We start from the raw sequence: 21,234 nt of genomic DNA, 5'->3' as shown, positions 1-21,234 counted from the left end.
TCAAGCTGCAGTAGACACTAGGAGTCCACTGTAAATCCGTTCTTCACAAAATAGTGAATAAGCTTTGGCATGTGCAAGGTTTGGACATGGGGATGGTAAAAACCAAAGTGCAAGAGAGAATAATTGGGACATGATGAAAAAAGCATGCACATTTTTATACTCTGTTGATGCATTCAGATTTAATGAGATCATTTTAGATGTGTAACAGATCTTCAACAGTACCAAGAACTACACGAGCAAAGAAATGATGATAATTTTTCATTCTATTTTTTTAAAATATCAAAGCTAGCAGTTATAAAAGAAAACCAATACAGATTGAAAGTAATTTTACTTCTTAGGAATTTAAAACAAACACACACACACACACACATACATACATATGTTGTTGTTGATGTTGTTGTTGTTGTTGTTGTTGTTGTTGTTGTTGTGAGTCTTCAAGTCATTTCTGACCTATGAATACCCTAAGGTTAATCTGTCACAGAGTTTTCTTGCTAAGATTTGTTCAGATGGAGTTTGCCTTTGATTTCCTCTGAGCTGAGAGAGTGTGACTTGCCCAAGGTCACCTAATGAGTTTTCATGGTTGACCAGTGATCTGAACCCTGATCTCCAGAATCCTAATCCAATGTTCAAATCTCCCCTATACTTGCTGTCATAGATACCTTTGTCTGGGATAAAATTATATTTAAACGGTACATTAAGATAAAGGTCTCCCTCTGACAGCAAGTCCAGTCATGTCCGACTCTGAGGTGTGGTGCTCATCTCCCATTTCTAAGCCGAAGAGCTGGCATTGTCCATAGGCACCTCCAAGGTCATGTGACCAGCATGATTGCATGGAGTGCCGTTAACTTCCTGTTGGTATGGTATCTATTGATCTACTCACATTTGTATGTTTTCAAACGAGGTTGGCAGAAGCTGGGGCTAACAGTGGGAGCTGATTCCTCTCCCCGGATTCAAAATCACCGACATTTTTGACATCAAGTTCAGCAGCTTAGCGGTTTAAACCGCTGCATCACTAGGAGCTCCTTAAAGGGTTCATTATTCAGAATATAATGACAAATTCATTTTAAAAATATAAAAAATGGAACAACAAACTATAATGCATTGTTGAAAGCTTTCATGGCTGGAATCACTGGGTTGTTGTAGATTTTCTGGGCTCTATGACCATGTTCTAGCAGAATTATCTCCGGATGTTTCACCTGCATCTATGGCAGGCATCCTCAGAGGTTGCAAGGTCTTCTGAGGATGTGAGGTCCTCTTAGGAATGCCTGAATGATAAGGCAACTCTGGTTTTGCTAATTTGGAAAAAAGCAAAACAATGTCCCCCTCCTTATCCACAGAAAGAAAATCCTAATAACAAGATAAAACCATAGACATGAATAAAAAAGGGAAAATTGTCTCCACTCATTTTTCATCAAGCAAACATAATAATCCCATTCCCATAAGAAGGACTAATAAAGGAAACCAAACCAAGAATTGTAATGATTTGCTACTGTACATGGTCTTTAAAAAAAAGTCCCTTACATAATATTTAGAAATGATTTGGGGAATGTGAACACCTTGTCTTATTTTATTCATCATTCTAAAAGAAAACACATAATCCTTTCTCCTTGCTTTTATGGGAAAAAAGCACTTTGGAAAAAACAGTTCCGCTTGTTTACATCAATTCTTTTTGCCCGCTTTCCCTTTAGGCCTTCACGTCTCTAGAAGCTTATTCATATCTGTCTCCTGCTATGAGCAAATTGTTTACTTCTGTGTGAGACACATACATTGTCTTTAAATTTAAGGAATGCTAGTGACCAATTTTAGATGGTAATGTAGATAAGACTCAATGTGTGCATCTGCTCTGTAGATTTAATGCAGTTTGACAACACTTTAACTGCATTGCCCAATACTATGGAATCATGGTAGTGTAGATGGACCCAGTGTCTCTGTGCGTGCACATGTGTGTGCACCTTCAAGTTGCCTGTTGACTTACAGGAATCCCATGGGTTTCATAGGGTTTTCTTAGACAAGGAATATCAATTACTTCCTCTGAAATACAGCCTGCAGCACCTGGTAATAATAAGACTTTATTTGAATTCCACCCTATCTCCCCAAGGGGACTCAGGGGAGTCATTGGCGGTCTCCTATCCATCTACTTTTGTGTGTGTGTCAGGAGTGACTAGAGAAACTGTAAGTTGCTTCTGGTATGAGAGAATTGGCCATCTGCAAGGACGTTGCCCAGGGGATGTCTGGATGTTCGATGTTTTTACCAACCTTGTAGGAGGCTTCTCTCATGTCCCCGCATGGGGAGCTGGAGCTGACAGAGAAAGCTCAACCTGCTCTCCCTGGATTTGAATCTCTGACCTGTTGGTCATCAGCCCTGCTGGCACAAGGATTTAACCCATTGCACCACTGGGGACTAAGCAGGACTGATTTTGCTTTTGCTTCCACAGTCTGGTGAAATTTACTGCCTTTAGGACATTTGCTAGTAATATTTACATTAAATAATAATATTTAAATAATATTTAAATAATTAAATTAAAAATAAATAATATTTACGTTCAAGCTTTCACAGTCTGGTGCTCTCTAGATGGTTTGATTTCAACTCCCATTGATGTTTTCCCATAATTGTAATTTAGATATTTGGAGGACATCAATTTTGGGAGGTCAACCATGTGGTTGAAAAGGTATAAATAGCTGAGTTCTACTTTTAGGTGAAAGATAGAATCTTCCTCAAGTGGTGGGATTCATCTCTTGGGCAGCAAAATCTGGTATTCTAAAAAGCAAACAGCCATTCCCGATGAGCCAGATCAAAGTGTGGGAGGAAGGGCTTTCCTATTGAGGATGGGCTTAAAGGTATGCTAAGTAGAACATTGGCAAGACTTCCCACTAAATTGAACGGACAAAAAAATCCGTATTTAATTTCCATTTAATAAGACAACTTTTGTGCATCAATGAAATTATTAAATCTATGTCTGCAGGGCTTTGTAGGCTGAGCTCCATCTCTCCGGAGCTGTGAATCCATTCCAGAGATGGTTTTAATCATCGCTTTGTATTTGATGTCCAGTTCCTGCTTTTATTGAATCTAAATGAAAGGCATGCCTGGGAGCTGGAGCATCAGCAAGGGTCATTAACTCCCAAGCCTGCCTTTGTTTGTAATGGAAACACAACATGCTCTACTGCTATTTTGATAATACCTTCATGCATTTTTATGCACCAGGCCTGGTTTTTATGTCATGGTGAGTTGGATTGGGAGGGAAATCTGAATTCTAAAATTGTTGGGTACTCTATAAAGTAAAGCATAAATCAAAGTGCTTTATGTGCTGCTATGTGCAGGAGCAAGTGCATATCTGCCCTGACTACATTTTAGCTTTTGTTTGATAGGTGCACAAGTGACCATTAAAAAGCAACAGTCTTTTATAAACCTAGTCTGAACATAATGTATAATAGATTTAGCATGTACAGTATAATGGATTTGGACTTGAGTGGATGTGTGTTGGGGTAGGGAAAAGAGAACTGCTGTTTGCTCTCTTTCAAAATTACCTATTAATATTCAATACAAATTTACTAACAAATTTAATTATAATTGTAGCTATATTATGTAATTGTTAAAATTAGATAAATGGTTTAAAATAAACTTAATAAATATAAAATATTAGAGATATATGTAATAGTTATTGAATTCTACTTAAATATAAATATAATAATAGTAATGAAGAAGAAGTACTACTACTACTACTACTACTACTACTACTACTTTATTTTTGCATCCAGCCACTATCTCCCTGAAGGGACTAGGCGAGGCTTACATGGGGACTAAGCCCATTCAAACAGAGTTAAAGTATACACAATAAAATACATATACAACATCATAATACATAATTAAAAACATAATTCATCATACAACAACCAGTAGCTGTGCATCATGCACACTCCTGAATTAAGGGATGAGGGAAGGCTTGTGCAATACAACTGCCTGAACAAGGGCTGATAGTAAAGTCTGAGAGGTAGATGATAAATTAAGGCTAAAATGGCCAAGTCAGATTAATACAGCACAGCTCCAGGACAGAGACAATAGTAATGTGCAAGAGTCAAGAATGAGGTTATGGCTAGAGGGCTAGAAATTATGGCTAAAAAGGCCAATTAATTGCGTGAACCGATTAATGAAAAGCACATTGGAACAATCATGTTTTTAGGTCTTTACAGAAAGTAGACAGGGTGGGTGCTATTCTAATCTCCCCAGGGAGAGAGTTCCAGATCCGGGGGGCCACCACTAAAGAAGTCCCCTCCCTCATCCCGACCTACACTTGAGATGAAGGTGGGAGTGAGAGAAGGGCCTCCCCAGCAAATCTTTGAGCTTGCGCAGGTTCTTAGGGAAAGATGTGATCATGAAGATAGGCTGGACCCAAACCATGAAAAAAGATACTAGAAGAGTGTGAGATAATACTAGAAGAAGATATGGTAGTGGGCTTAATGTTTGGTGACAACATCACTCTTCCCACTACTATAGTAGGTACACGGAATTTTTTGATATTTTATATAGTCCTTGTAATTGAAATGAAGAAATAGATGCATTTTCTGATAAGGATATTAAGAAAACTTTGTACATTTTTTCCCTTTAACCCCATTCCTCCTTTTTGGTCACATATTTAATATCTGTCATGGTTTAATCTACTAACAATAACTCCACCTCCCCCTCCCCCCCCCCTTTTCTGTTTTCCCTTTTCTTCTTTCTTTGTCGTAATACTTGAGAAAAAAAAATAGGTAAATAAACATTACCTATTAGGGTAGAAGCACAAAATACATCAGAAGATGATATACACTCAGCCTTTATACAAACGGAAGCAAATGCTGTAAGTTCATTGTCAGTGTGTTCACCTTTCATTTCAAGGAGTAGCTGATCAAGCATTGCCAAAATTGCAGACCATGATGTCACTTGGGAATGTAGGTATGTATGTATGACAGGGAGTTGCGAACCGTACTGGTGAAACCATCAGAGGAAATGATCAAAATTACTGCTGTAATCTTTTTTTGTGCATTGTTTCAGCAGAAATTTATTATTTTATAGCAATATCCTGGTGGTTAGATATAACCACAAAAACATTTTTTCTAAGCCTAGCTTTAGCTAACACATACCGAATTAGTATCTACAAGGGGAGCCCCTGGTGGCGCAGTGGGTTAAAACCTTGTGCCAGCAGGACTCGTCAACTGAAAGGCCAGCGGTTCGAATCCAGGGAATGGGGTAAGCTCCCATCTGGAGCTCTAGCAGGGACATGCAAGAAGCCTCCCACAAGGATGGAAAAACATCAATCATCCGGACATCCCCTGGGCAACGTCCTTGCAGATGGCCAATTCTCTCACACCAGAAGCCACTTGCAGTTTCTCAAGCTGCTTCTGACACAAGAAAAAAGTATCTACCAGTTTAAGAGTATGCTAATTTACTTTTTGAATTGTCTAATGTACATATGCTTTGGTCATTATTATCCATTTACAATGATACTTCAAATCATCTGGTTTCATCTGCATATGCTACATGCATGTGCTGTGGTTTTAATTGCTGCTTGGTAATTTAGTCAAATTTTCTGATATTTTAGCTTGAATATTTTGGTGTGGTCTGGTATGGGAGGAAGTCATTGGGGTGACACCATGAGTTATCGCACTGCGTGACGCCAGGGTTAGTGATGCCACTGATTACATGGCATCATCTTCTTGCTAACCACACAGTGAGGGTCACAGATACCTGTACAACCAACTCTCATATACCAAATAGCAATGAAGGAAGGCATGTGTTTTGTAACTGAAATAATTTCATTGTTCTTGCTACAAAATGTAGCACAACTAGTACTAGGAAAATGCTAGTACTAGTATCCAACCCCCTGCCCCCAGAAAATGAAATATCCATGAAAAGCACCTGAATTACACATACAAAGTGTGTGTTCATTGTGATAACAGAAATCACTCAATAATCTCAACATTCGTAAGGCAAAGTCTTGACAGAATCGTCATAAGAGGCATAGCCCTTTCTGGTAGATTAGGCTTTGAACTTGAAGAGGATTTTAAGACACTGTAAGAAAAATCCTGCTAGCTCATACCAGAATAGGTAAACGGTTTAGTGGTTTTATTATATTATATGGCATAACAATACAGGTTGAATATCCCTTTTTCAAAATGCTCGTGACCAGAAGTGTTTTGGATTTAGAATATTTTTTAAATATCTGCACTTGCATATTTGTACATAATAAAATATCTTGGAGATGGGACCCAAGTCTAAACACAAGATTCATTTATGATTCATATACACCTCATGCATATATCATGAAGACAAATTTGTAAATTGCTTTTTAAATAATTTTGTGCATGAAATGAAGTTTGTGTACATCAGGAAAAAGCATAAATAAATAAAAGAATCCAGCATCCTGTCTCTCCTATGACAAACCAGAAGTTTCTGGGAAATCCAATGACATATTAAGTCAAAATGCTTGAAAGAGAGGATAGAAAACTTGTATCTTTTACTACTGTGAATTACCCTTCATTTGTTGACAAGTAGAGTAGAAGGCTATATTCCAATTGAATTTGTAACAGCAATATTGTCTATGTTTCTTTACCTTTGATCTTAACTTTTTGTCTATGATCTTTGAAAGGAGACTCAGACATCCAGCATGAGTGTCAAATAACACACAAAGTTCTCAGGATCACTATAGAACATAACACATAAATTTCAGTGCTCTGATAGAAAGAATGAGAGCTTCAGTTACTATTGCAAACCTGCTGTCATCAGATTTACTGAAATTCTCACTTTGCAAATTCTAGAAGTATCTGATCTTGGTTTTGACCTGAATAATAATGATAATGATAATGATACCTTTACTGCTCTATCTCCCCGGGTGGACTCGGGTGGTTTCCAGCATGGTAAAGCATTGCAAATTACCGATATAAGAACATACAAAAAACAATTTTAAAAGTATAAACATGGTACTATATAACAAATGTACATATTTTTAAAAATCAGTCAAAAGCTGGAAAAATAAGATAAATAAGACATGAGAGAATAGTGATATCTGAATATTCTCTACACCCCGAGGCATAATGCACAAGCTTTACTCTGCCTGACCATATAGGTGAATATTCCTCATTTACGATTTCGGTTACATCTTTGTTCTGGGTTCTTTGATTTGCAAGAGAATCTGCCATTCTCACAACACTTATGACCCTGCAATCTTTCTCTGTGCTCTATCCCTACAGCTCGCTGGAGATGACATGTTATGACAGCGATGAAGCCAATCCCCGCAGCGTATCCAGCCTCTCAAACCGTTCTTCTCCCCTCTCCTGGCGCTATGGTCAGTCCAGTCCACGCTTGCAGGCTGGGGACGCTCCTTCAGTGGGTGGGGGCTGCCGCTCAGAAGGCACCCCCAGCTGGTACATGCATGGGGAGCGAGCACATTACTCCCACACCATGCCCATGCGCAGCCCCAGTAAGCTCAGTCACATTTCTCGCTTGGAGCTTGTGGAGTCACTTGATGCGGATGACGTCGATCTCAAGTCTGGGTACATGAGTGATAGTGACCTAATGGGCAAAACAATGACTGAGGATGATGATATCACCACAGGGTGAGTACCACTACAGAGCGTCGAACACATGACTCAAAAGACAACTGATATAAATTAGAAGTGGTTTTTGCACCAGTCTCTGCTGAAATATCTCTGTTAAACATAAGATTGTATTTGCACAACCCATTTTACCTTTTCCTTAACAAAACAACCCATGGGCACCTGAAAGTTCTTGGGTTTATTTCCAGCTTTCCACATATTAATACACATGGCATGGGAATTTCCTGATTTTGTCTGGCTCCTAGTATGATAAATGATCATTTGCTCGTAGAAGCCAATTCGCTATCATGCATACAAAAATAATGTTTCTACAAGCAGATAAGAAGTTTTGACTGTGACAGGATAATATATACTGCTGAGTGGTTGGAGACAAGAGTGCTTTATTTGTGGTTTGGATGCACAGGCGTGCACACGATGCTTTTGCAAAACAAATACATACTCCTTTGTGTCAAGTTGTTTCTACAAAGCAGAAATTTCTCACTGGTTTGAGGCATGTGAATTCTGTTTTGTGGTACAATAAAGTAGGAAGAGTGTTTGGACTAAACTGAATTTGTTATTCCATGTTTTCAAGTTAGCCCAAGTTTATATTGACCTTATCCTAAGATTTTATTGGCAAGATTCATTCAGGGGAGGTTTGCATGAGGCAGGAATGTGTTTTCTCCAACATCATCCAGTGGGGTTTCATTGCTAAATTGGGATTTGAACCCTGATCTGCCAGAATCCTGGTCCAACACCCAAACCACTACCCCACACTGGCTTTCTTAAACTGGATACACATATTCAAATCAAAAACGCTGTGACTATAATTGCAGTCTTTGCTTATTGTATAAAAACTGTGGGATAGTAGGAAAGGGATTTTGGTTTACTGGTGAGAAAATAACAGATGATGTGTAATGGATTGCTAGAGTAAATCTAGAGGTACCTTAGATTTACTGTGAACTGTGTTTTGTAGATCTCAGTGATGACATGTGCTGTACTTCTGCATATTTTGACTCAATTTACAATGAAATTGTTTGACGGGCTGGTCAGTAGATCAACAGTAAATATTTACTATTTTGGATACACCTCTTAAAAGTATGCATCGGGAACTTGACAGTTTTATTTGTCATCACATCTATAGAACTGGTGAAAGAATAGGGAGTGATGTCCACTGGTTACATCCTCTTGTGCTGTCTTTATAGCTCTTACAAATGCAATTAGAATCTCCCAGATCATTTCCTTGTGCTGGTTATTGTAAGAAAATCGTATACTCCGTTTTTCCTCAGCCCCAGTTTTTGGTATGTATGTACAAAGGTTTAATTGTCGCTTTCCTGTGCAGTTTGCTACATGTTAATAGGACTCTGGGTAGATTTGAAAAGCAGCAAAAGAAAAATTAAACAGAATTCTTTGCCAGCAGTGGAAAGCTAAGCTCTTTAATAGAGTTCTCATACAACATAGCTTATCAGTATGCTGCTATTCCCATTATTTTTTTTATAGCGAGAAAGGGCCTGAAGGATCTGATTTGAGTTTATTGACCTCTCATGTTTCCCAGTCAGTTGAAATCATATTTAGCTTTGCATAAAGATCTCACCAAGGATGTTTTAATTTATATGTGTTTTTATGCAATCTATAACTCAGGTAATACTGTGCCAAACTGTAGTCTGTAATAAGCAGACACAAAAGAGGTTGCACACAGTACTTACTGAAGCATTTCCCACCCACCCTCACCCCCCCCAGAGCAATAAAAGAAGTAGAGTGAAGTATAGTCAGAAGAGGTCACTTGGTCCCTCAGGGAAAAAAATTAGTTGGATATTTAATCAATCCAGTATAGATCTGAAAAGAATGGTTCCTGAGACCCTCAGGAGTCTACTGGGTTCTTACCATCTAGCTTAGTTGTAGTGTAGAACTATAATTCTGTTTGCTTCTATACCAGGCATGGGCAAACTTGGGCCCTCCAGGTGTTTTGGACTTCAACTCTCACAATTCCTAACAGCCTAGCGGCTCGCTAGGAATTGTGAGAGTTGAAGTCCAAAACACCTGGAGGGCCCACGTTTGCCCATACCTGTCCTATATCATGCATCCTGCTATGGATCATGGATAGGAAGGTGCTATATGTTTGTAAACTTTCTGTGTTCCTGGATAAACAGAATGCTGGGCTAGATCAATCCTTGGTCTGATCCAACACAGTTCTTAAGATATCCTGGATTTCTCAATTTCCACAAGGAAATAACTGATTTTCCTAATTTTGGGGGATTTGTTAACATCTGGGAAGAATCCATCTAGTTGATACACAGTTAAATCATTGTTAATTTGAATATTGTTAGGCTGTTTGGAAATGTAGGCCTTTGGCCTTGTTTTCTTTTGGCTGCTCACCCCCTGCAGCCCCAGAGAGATGGAAACTCACAGAGTGAAATATTATGTCATGAGTTTTCCATTTATCATTGGGAGGTTTTTAAAAGTCCCAGAGCTTCATCAAGGGAAGGGGTGTAGACCTGGTCCTAAAAATAATCACATGTCATGGAAAGCTACGCTAGGGAGCCCATGTTAATTCCACAGCTCTGGTCTGCAGATGTGTAATTGTGACAGACCCCTAGTCCAGCTGTGCGGCCTCTTTCACAGTGTGGTTATTGCAGTATTAAATTCATGGCCTTTGCTGCTAATTGTATAGATTTCTTTCTATATTTTTAATTTTTTATTGTGAATGAATAACAAACAAAAAGCAAAAAAGAAAAAAGAAAAAAAGAAACACAAATAGTACAGCAACTAACAGAAACTTTACAGTTACAATATCTTGTCAAACCATAGTCTTCCTTCCTCACACCCATGAGTCCACCACTGATGACTTCCAATACTACTCAATGTGACTCGAATACAGTGATTCTCAACCTGTGGGTCCCCAGATGTTTTAGCCTTCAACTCCCAGAAATCCTAACAGCTGGTAAACTGGCTGGGATTTCTGGGAGTTGTAGGCCAAAACACCTGGGGATCCTCAGGTTGAGAACCACTTCTCTAATACCTGTTAAACCTTAGCCTTACGGTAAAGGTAAAGGTTTTCCCCTGACAGTAAATCCAATCGTGTTCAACTCTGGGGGGTGATGTTCATGTCCATTTCTAAGCCGAAGAGCCGGCGTTGTCCGTAGACACCTTCAAAGTCATGTGGCTGGCATGTCTACATGAAGCACCGTTACCTTCCCGCCGGAGCGGTGCCTATTAATCTACTCACATTTCCATGTTTTCAAACTGCTAGGTTGGCAGAAGCTGCGGCTGACAGCGGATGCTCATGCCGCTCCCCAGATTAGAATCTGCAACCTTTTGGTCAACAAGCTTAGCAGCTCAGCGGCTTAACCCACTGCGCCACCAGGGGCTCCCAAACCTTACTCTTATATCTGTTTTAATAAATTTCCCTTACGACTATTAAAATCTACATTTGTCTTCCTTTCCAAATATCCAAATGCCAGATTCCATTTTAATGGTGGCATACTCATATGTGAAGTCACCACTTGATGCAAATGTCCTTAAGTGCTTTAAACATGCATGAACCCACAATTATCTCAGCTGTGGAAATGATACAGTTAGTGCCACTACTACATGGCTATAGTAAGGAGACATGCAGGCATTTAGATGTCACTTGCTCTCCCCACACTTTGAGGTGCTGTTTGCAGCTTTCTTTAATACTCAATTTCATAGAAATCCAGTTGTGCTCCCTTCCTTCCCTAGTCTCCCACATCCCCAGTGTGGCCAAATGCCAAAGAGAATACTTGCATATTGGAAGTTTCCTGTTTCAGTGCAAGAGAAAATAAATATTTTGTGCCCTGGATTTTATCCCAATCTATAAACAATGACATTTAGTCTGTGGCACGACAGCTTGAAACAAGCAAAGGCCCAGATGTTTGAGATCTCTAGTGACAAACCTCAAGTGACATGGGATTCAGACTAACAGTGAGGTGTCAGCTTGTGCTTTGCATGGGTGTTTCTCTCCCTTTCTCCCAAGTGGATTCATAAATAAGACCTGCTGTTATAATAGACAACCGATATTCTGAGTCAATGGGAAAGCCTCAGGGAGGCATAGAGTGGGAGCTTTTTTACTGAAAGGGTTAGCAGATCAACATTTCAAAATTATAGGGCAGCCCCACTTTTTCTTTTCATTCTTAGTCAACAGAATCTACACTTCCATGGAGCTGTGATCCTAAACAGTGAGGGGATGGCTGCGGTATTTGTAGCTCTGCCTGTGTTCCAAATTAAGGGTCATTCCCTTCAAATAAAGGACATCTGGCAACCCCATTTGTGGGCCTCCCATTCTCTGAGCCATGCTAAGGACTGATGCAGTTATAATAACTTTGCTGCCTGCCCTGTTCATGCCTTCCTTCCAGGGCCGTAGCCAGAAAAAAATTTCGGGGAGGGTTGACAATTTCGGGGGGGGGGGGGTTGAAAATTTCGGGGAGGGTTGAAAATTTCGGCGGGGGGGGGGGAGGGGTTGAAACCTGCCTCCTAGCTGAAGCAAACCTGAAGCAAAAGAGCACAGCAGGGGGCAGAGCAACCTTCAATAGCCTGCAGCTCACCCCTGTCAACCACCTCCACCAAGTCTGGCCTCCTTAATGAGTGCATTCAACACACACACTCCCAACTTGGTTGCTTCACTACATTGGCTATTGCTGCAAGTAATGACAGTGTGAATAAATTGTCAATATTTTCTTGAGATAGTGCTTACAGTTCTGGAGGGACTCTTAATTTTTTGCATCTCATAGACTTAGCAGCATGGGGATTTGGTTAACCAGTTAAAATTCATGAGTAAACCAGGTTTTTTAAAAAAAATCTGAAACATTTCGGGTGGGGGATTGAACCCCTAAAACCACCCCCTCGCTACAGGCCTGTTTCCTTCCATCCTGATTGTTTAATCTCTTGCAGGAAGCTATGCCAGGTGGGATTGTCACACCGGAAAGAAGGCCTCCATACACTTACTCTTAATGGATTCAAGGTGGGGCAGAAAGCTTCCCAATTCCTAAGGTTTAGGGAGAATTCAGAAGGAAAATCAGGCTGGATTCTAGAGTCCCAGGTCCTGAGACCCTCAGGAGTCCAGACCATCCACCAACTTTGTTAAATGTGGAGCAAATTTTATTTAGTTCAAAAATCTTTGGCGATAACCACTGGAAGCCACTGTACATCATGAAGACAGCCAGCAGTCCTTTTGGGGTGAGTCTAGGGTTCTGGGCTCATGTACATTCTCAGTAAGACAAAATCAGTTGAATGACACCGACCCCCCTCAACACACACACACAGACACACACACACTATTTTTGCCATTGTCTTGGAGAGTTGAGGGATTCCTTTTATCCTATTGTGCAACTACAGTGGATTTGTTTAAAACGAATGAGCAAAGAATGTGGAGAATCTCAAACTGCTGAATGTTTCTTTAATGCAGACCAACATAAAGAGATGAAATGATGACACACTAGCACATGTGCTTTTTTAAGAAATGTAAAACAATCAATATAGCTTTAAAGTTAAATTATGTTTTCTTTCTCCTGCACAAGCAAGAAATCAAACAAAAATGCTGTATGTGGCTTCATTTAGTTTTATTCCTTTTGTCTGGAGGACAACCCTACTGGTTGAGAGTAATTCTTTGAAGGGTCTGCACATTGACTAAGGAGTTACTTATTTAGTCATTTTTTTATCTTTTCCTTCATTATTTGGGAGTTAGTTACAAATAAATACAAATACTACTGTTGTCACTACTATTTTCCTTCCCATATTTTCCCCAAAGTATCTCATAACAGATTTAAAAAGTATTATTAAAAATCCATAAGATACAAAAGTTAAAAATAGATTAAAGAATAAAAAACTCAAGACAGATTAAAACACATATGATTACACAATAGCGCACACCAGCATAACAGTAAGATCCAGCACATAATTTTGGTGGGATGAGCTTTATATTGTCAATCATCAAATGACCATCAAAACAGGAATACCTTTATTTGTCTGTGAAATGAAGTTAGGGAGGGTGCCAGTCTAATTCTTCTGGGGAGGGAGGTGCAGAGCCTGGGAGCAGCCAATGAAAAGGTCTTACCTCTTCCCATCAGATATACCTGTGGGGATGGTGGTAGAGAAGGGCCTCCCCAGCAGATGTCAAAGCGTGAGGCAGAATATGGTCCTTCAGATTACCTGGGCCTGAGCATTATAGGGCTTTATAGGTCAAAACCAGCATTTTGAAGCCAATAAAACAAATATATGGTGTGACATGAATATAAAGCATGGTAAAATGTAATAGGAGACCTTGCCCTATCTGTTTCTTTCCTAGTTGCCTAATTCATTTTATCCCCCACAACAACCTAGTGAGGTTGGTTTATTTAATAACTGGGCCAGGTTTACCTGGCAAGCTTAAAAACTAACCTCCCATCCATACTGCAGAATTCTAGCCCATTGGCACAACATTGTTGTTATTATTATTTGTATTTTTATCCTGTTTATTCCCTCACAAAAGAGACAAAATTTTAACTCCCATGGCTCCATCCTCTGGAATCCTGTTGTTAATTGTGGAACTAGAGCTCCGATAGAGGAGGGGAAAATCTCACAAGGTGTAGGTGGTGACCGGGTCTTTGCATAATTAAATCTTGTGCGCTTGCTGCGACTGTACCTCGAAAAGTCTGACTTGGCCATGGTGGTCCATGCCTTAGTTCCCTTCAGGTTAGACTACTGTAATGCACTCTACATGAGGCTGCCTTTGAAGACGGCCCAGAAACTACAGTTAGTGCAAAGGTCAGCGGCCAGGTTGTTAACTGGAGCGAATTACAGGGAGCGGTCAACCCCCCTGTTCAAACAGCTCCACTGGCTGCTGAAAAGTTTCCAGTCCCAATTCAAGGTACAGGTTATCACCTATAAAGCTCTAAACAGTTTGGGACTTGCCTATCTTCACGACCGCATCTTCCCCTACCAACCTGCACAATCTCTAAGATCTTCTGGGGATGATCTCCTCTCGCTCCCACTCCTGTCACAAGCATGGTTGGTGGGGACAAGAGAAAGGGCTTTCTCTGTGGTGCCTCTCCCCCCCCCCCTCAGCTCTGGAACTCTTTCCCCAGGGAGATTAGGCTAGCACCCACCCTGTCCATTGTGTTTTTGATTAGACAATTCCCCAGACATTTTTGGCCCCAGCTACGTCCCAAAACTTCATTCTTGCACTTTACTACTGCTCTCTACCCAAAGATATAATGCTCTACTTTATATTGCCCTCTGTCCCTAATACTGGTAATTGACTTACATACTTTATCTATCAGCCCTATCCTTACAATTGATTTGCACCAGTCTGCCTACCCATATCTAAAACCTGGATATATTTCAGGTTTATTGGCTGTTGGTTCGATGGCTGTTTTTATATTTTGTTATAATGATGATGTTTTATTTTGTTTTATGCTGTTGTTTATCTATTTTAATGTGTTATTTTTACCCATGTTGATTGGGTTCATCCCCATGGAAGCTGCGAGTCCCTTTGGAGAGATGGAGGTGGGGTACAAAAATAAAGTGATATTATTATTATTATTATTATTATTATTATTATTATTATGCCTATGAAATCCAATAATTCCAAAGCATTGTGCATTGGCCGTCAATGTGGTGTTAAACTGCTAGAATTCTGCAATGTGAATACAGTCCACGTGGATATTCTTCTGTTGCCTCTCTAGTTTAATAGTGACTGTGTAGATAATAGTGACTATTAGAGGTTCCAGTGGGAGTTTCTCATTTTGTAAATAAAAGAAGTTTTTTTAAAAAAGCCATCAAGTTTAGTTCTTAAAGTTTCTAAGGAAATTCCAAGTGTGTGGATAGTATCTAAACAATAGAGTTCTATGAAGCCTGTATATGTTCATACACACACACACTGACAGAATGTGCAGCCTGGTATGGCACAAACACTAGGCTCCTTGGACAGGTTACGATTCCTTGGCAGGTGCCAGAATAAAAGGGTAGCCACAGGAGGCAGTGTGGTGAGTGGCAGATTTAATGGTCTGCCCTGCAGTTAATAGTTGGGCCTGACACATTTTTTCAGGACAATTTACAGGGAGCAATTTCCTGCAAGTTCGTAATTGAATGAACTGCAAGGCAGAAGGGCCACCAGGGAGTTTTAAAAACATTTTGCACTTGGTAAGAGTAGCCAGGTGAGTTATTTGCTAACTGCAACCTTGTTAGGAAGCATGAAGGAGAAAAATCTCCTTAATGTGTCATGGGCAGGCATTGATTCCCTAGTTTTCCTGATGTCTGGTGACCGACCACACAGACCACCGGGGGACCTCCATAGGGAGATATGTCCCCATTCGTCCACACATGCACACAATCTGCTTGAAATCCATTTTCATTCTGTGCACGGTTCAGTTCAGCTTTAGGGGACAAGTTAAGCTTTTGTACAGGCCTGAGTTGCCCAAGACATTCAAACCATCACCTCTTGATTTGTGTTTATAATTTCTGAATGCCTACAGTGAGATTTTTGCCAGCTTCCTGTGGTGTCGTGTCAACTATTCCTGAGGAAGGCTGACTGGCAGGTTGCCCGGCCTGATTGCTGCATTTGCATGAGTAGAAAAAGAAGAAGGAACTGTGATTGCTTTGCAGGTGCTCAGAGAGAGAAGGATGAGCAAAGGCACGTTTCCATGGTAGCAGATCATGGTTACTCTCCAGCAGACATGCTTAGGATGCCCAAAGACTATCACAGTGGGTATTCTGCAGATAGTGTACCGTGTGCTCTGAGCTTGTTTCATTATTGGAATGCCAGGTTTTATTGCGATCAAATTGCTTTACATTAGGGAATAAGCTGTGAGAATTCAGAGTCAGATTTAATTTCCAGCTTGCATGCATTCAGTGTTATTTCTGAAATTCTTCCCTTTTCATTGCATTTCCTCATCCTTCCCCTCTGCAGTAAATTGTAGTACTATAAATTAGGGATTAATGAGGCTCTCATCATAAACACAGATGAATTTGGGCATATAGGCAGTGAAAACAGATTGAAGCTCCTTGGAAGATATACCATTTCCTCTTCCTTGATCATGTGGTTTGTGCCTTGTTTGCAAGATATTACTTACTTTGGGAGTACCTAAAATGCATCAAGCAAGCAGTTCATTTCAAATAATTTCTCAGGGGATGGGTCTCTATTCTGTTCTCTTGAGAAGTCTCCAGCTGCTGTATGTTTTTAAAAGATCAGTGTTTACTTTGAGAGTATTTCTCTGCAGCAATAAACAACATCCATAAACTTTGATTCCATTATGTATTTCTGTGTATCAAGAATTGATCGATTGATGGTCAATCAATAGATAAAATAAAATACTAAGGGGCAAATTCCAGATCTCTTATGCAGTAGAAAAAAGTAACATTGTATCATGATGGTAGTGTTGCTTCTCCCTTTCTGTTCATCACTTTTGCTAGCCAGGTGTCAAGTGTTGTGATATCTTCTTTAAGGATGAGACTGTAGCCCAGTGGAAGGCACCTGCTGGGAGGATCTCAGGTTCAATCCTTAGCTCCTTTAGGTAAGACTGGAACACTTCCTGCCTAAAATACCAAAGAACTGCTATTACTGTCAACAGTGCTTATCTAGATGGATCAAAGATTTGGATGCAATATAAGGCAGCCTTTTCTCCCTCCTGCTACATGAATTGATTGTCTCCCCAAAACATTTCTAATTGAAACTCAGATAGAAGATAAGCTTAACTAAGTCATTTCGTTGGATGATCTTTCTGAAAGGAAACCAAATGTCAGGGGTGGTCATAGTGGATCCACTCAATTAGTCAAACAATGTATGGTCAGCCCTCTACATTTGCAGGGGTTAGGTTCGCAAGATCTCTGTGAAAGTGAAAAAAACTACAAATAAGAAACTGCTGTTTTTCACTGGAAGAACACTTTTCTAGGAAACTCTTAACTCCTGCACTGTAACTCTCTGGGCCAACATCTGACAAAAGTTGACCATAGAGAGGACATTTTAATTAAATATCTGAATAATCATATCTGCAACATTCAATTCCACAAATATGAAGGGCTGAAAGTATGTGTAATGTTAGGTAAAGGTTTTCTCCAGACGTTGAGTCTAGTCGTGTTCAACTCTGGGGGCTGGTGCTCATCTGCATTTCTAAGCCGAAGAGCTGTCGTTGTCCATAGAACCCTCCAAGGTCATATGGCTAGCATGACTGCATGGAGTGCTGTTATCTTCCTGCTGAAGTAGTATTTATTTGCATGTTTTCAAACTGCTAGGTTGGCAGAAGCTGGGGCTAACAGTGAGAGCTCCCCCTGCTCCCCAGATTCAAACTGCTGACCTTTTGGTCTGCAAGTTCAGCAGCTCAGCAGTTTAACCCACTGCATCACTGGGGGCTCCTTGTATGTGTAATAGGTAGCTGAAATCTATCAAGATTCTTTTCACTAAATAACCTGTTTGTTAAGGAGAGTAACTCTTCTGATTGCCCCCTTTCATTAGTGCACCTCTTATTAATACTAGTTTTGTGTTGGGTAGCTCTTGTCTTTGTTTTCTTTTCCCTCTTCTGCCAATATTGTCTATTATGCTGGAATCAGTGAATGCAGCATTGTAAGCAGACACCTGTAACTAACCATCTGACTGGTAGATGTTTTTTATTTGTTGTCTCTGGTGACTTTCATTGTATATTGATGTTTTTAGCTGCTGACCCAGCAAGAAACGAAAGACCTTCTGGTTTTGATAGTTCTTCTGGTTTTGGGGATGCTAATCCAGAACAGTGATAATGTACAGGAGTAGATTATGTGTTTACATTGAGATTTTAGATGAGATCTGCTAATGTATTTCAAGGGGGAAAAGGAATGTATTGCTTCAGCTGGAATGACTCACAAAACTGAATGTTCTTCCCTAAATTGAAGGAGAACCGATCCAGTTCTGCTCTGCAGCTGTTGTTGCTGGAGTTCCTGTTGAACACAGTGGGCTTTTCTTTCTTCTCAAAAACAAAAAAAATTTGAAAAGGAACTTGAGTAATGCTGATTGCCAAGTACTGAAGAATCTAGTCAAGTAAAATAAGGATGAACAGCCAAATACTAACTCCTGCCACCCCCCATTTGCCAAACTTCTGGACTGCCTTCATCCCTGGAGCCCTGTCAGCTAGTCATATCTGTGCCAAGGACCCTACATTGCTGGGCCAACGCAGTACTTATTGTTCCTACAGAGTTAGCACTTGCTGTTTTGCAAAATGTAAAGAACTTTGTTTCACATACAGTATTGAGCTTTCCCTGGCAGCCATGTAATGCCACTAGGCTCAATGACAACACTTCCATCAGCAGAGGGAATGAAGAAAATTGTAAATGTTGCATAAGGGTCAGAGAATCCAGCACTTAATCTGGAAGATGCTGTCTTTAGGAGATAAGCAATGTAGGACAAAACTTTGAGGAGATCTGATGATGGTTTCAGCTGGGAAGTCAGTCCCAACACCAGTATTTAGATGGCCTTCAGGCAAGACATTGTTGGTAAAGCTGTTATCTTTGGGTGGGCCCTGTACCTCCAACATTACTTCCTTACTACTGTTGTCTCCAGCAGTTTCTCTTCATTGTTCTTCTCAGGTAGTGGTTCCCAAACTTTGGTCCTCCATGTGTTTTGGACTTGTCAGGAACTCTGGAAACTGAAGTTGAAAAGGTCTGGAAAATCAAAGTTTGGGAACCACTGCTCTCAGGTGTTCCCTTGTTGCACATTTCCATTTGTAAGGAAACATGTGGTGGTATCTGGGCATTTTTGCTGCCCCCATCATAAGAGGGGATCCTGAATTCTTATGTACAGTTATATTCCACTGCTTGCTCATCCCCTCTTGGCCAGTAGAAGAGAATGGGTAAACAAATAGATGACAGGCTTGCTATGAGTTTTCTGGGCTGTATGGCCATGTTCCAGAAGCATTCTCTCCTGATGTTTCACCCACATCTATGGCAGGCATCCTCAGAGGTTGTGAGGTCTGTTGGAAACTAGGCAAGTGAGGTTTATGTATCTGTGGAGTATCCAGTGTGGGAGAAAGAACTCTTGTCTGTTTGAGGCAAGTGTGAATGTTGCAACTGGCCACTATGATTAGCATTTAATGGCTTGTAACTTCAAAGCCTGGCTGCTTGTTGCTTGGGGGATCCTTTGTTAGCTGGCTCTGATTGATTCTTGTCTGGAATTCCCCTGTTTTTTGAGACAGGTCTCCATTGTGGTGATAGGTTTGATGCTTATCTACATTAATATTTAAAAGAGGAGCAATCAGAGTGTGGATTTCAACTCCTTTCTGAAATAACCCAGAAGTTATACATTTGTGTGGTCTTCCATAGGCTCGTTTAGATTTAGTCATAAGTTCCAGGCATTTCAGCTGCAACCAGCAATGGATTTGCTTATGTCATTTTATTTATGAACATTCCTCCAGATCATATAAACAGCTAGTTATGCTGCCTCCCTCTGTGGTAGTTGTGAGTGAATTTTCTGAAAGGCTTGTGGGAGTAGTAGCAGCAGTAGTAATAGCTATAAATGGTAGTGTGATGGTGTTGCTCCAGTGGCAGGGGAAAATCAGTATGTAAGGGAAAATGTTTTAAAACAATTTAGAGAACATTTTTGGATTCTTCCACTGATGCTTTAAAGACAGGAGTATTCATAGTCAGAACTGTATTGGAGATTATCTTGCCTGGTGGATATCTCCGTTTTTTATGTATTTAAGGCTGTCTCTAAAAAAAAAGAAAAAAAGAGGGTGGATAGGTGGGGGAATGAAATTTCTGTTCTCAAAATAATGTTTTGGTTTTTTTCAAATTGATACACATGCAATTCCAAACACATAAAACACTGCAAGGCTATCTACATACACTGCAAACTTCTATACACTTCCACATATTACACTGAATACATAGTGAGAAATAACATAACGTCCTTTCCTTTGATCAGCAATTATATTTCATATACAGGAGCCCCCTGTGGCGCATGGGTTAAAAACCCTTGTGCCAACAGGACTGAAGACCAACAGGTCACAGGTTCGAATCTGGGGAGAGCACAGATGAGCTTCCTCTGTCAGCTCCAGCTCCCCATGTGGGGACATGAAAGAAGCCTCCCATAAGGATGATAAAACATTAAAAAAATCCAGGCACCCCTTGGGTAATGTCCTTGCAGATGGCCAATTTTCTCACACCAGAAGCGGCTTGCAGTTTCTTAAGTCACTCCTGACATGAAAAAAAGTCTCTGAGTTACAAACACCCAACTTACAAATTACTCATAGTTAAGAATGGGGTTGATACAATGGAAAGTGAGAGAAATCTATATCTAAGAAAGGAAAATCACTCCTGAAAGAGTTATCATGGGAAAAATGGGTCTCCACTGGAGCTTTCTCACCAATCCTTGTTTTCACGACAAGCCAAATTTTTCAAAATCCAATTATTGCAGGGACAGAAAGTGAGGTGAAATCCTCTGAACAGGAGCACAGACAGCAAAACAAACACCACAGGGGTGTTAACCCTTCTCTATGCTAGTCATATCTCTCTCCTCCCCCCCCCCCCACACACAGAGACACACACATATGGCTTGAGTTACACTTTAAAAATGGACCTGTTCTGAATTACAAACAAATTCAATTTAAGAACAAACCTACAGAACCTTGGTTGTAACTTGGGGATCGCCTGCATACATTTAAACTTCCATTATGTGTCATGTGATATTTTAAATACTTTTCTACTTATTAC

At 40.2% G+C, this 21,234-nt stretch overlaps 1 protein-coding gene across 9 annotated transcripts in view; it reads left to right on the top strand.

Moving 5' to 3' along the window:
- Positions 1 to 21,234, top strand: part of NAV1 (neuron navigator 1) — a 340,794-nt gene that overhangs the window by 219,888 nt on the left and 99,672 nt on the right. For all 9 annotated transcript variants that reach the window (XM_067468119.1, XM_067468118.1, XM_067468117.1 and 6 more), the window contains one exon: positions 7,225 to 7,590. In XM_067468119.1, coding sequence (XP_067324220.1) covers positions 7,225 to 7,590 — 366 coding nt within the window. The remainder of the gene's footprint in view (positions 1 to 7,224; positions 7,591 to 21,234) is intronic.

The sequence above is a fragment of the Anolis sagrei genome, chromosome 4 (assembly GCF_037176765.1).
Source record: "Anolis sagrei isolate rAnoSag1 chromosome 4, rAnoSag1.mat, whole genome shotgun sequence".
In the NCBI taxonomy this organism is placed as follows: Eukaryota; Metazoa; Chordata; class Lepidosauria; order Squamata; family Dactyloidae; genus Anolis; species Anolis sagrei.
This window is presented reverse-complemented; position numbering and strand designations above follow the sequence as displayed.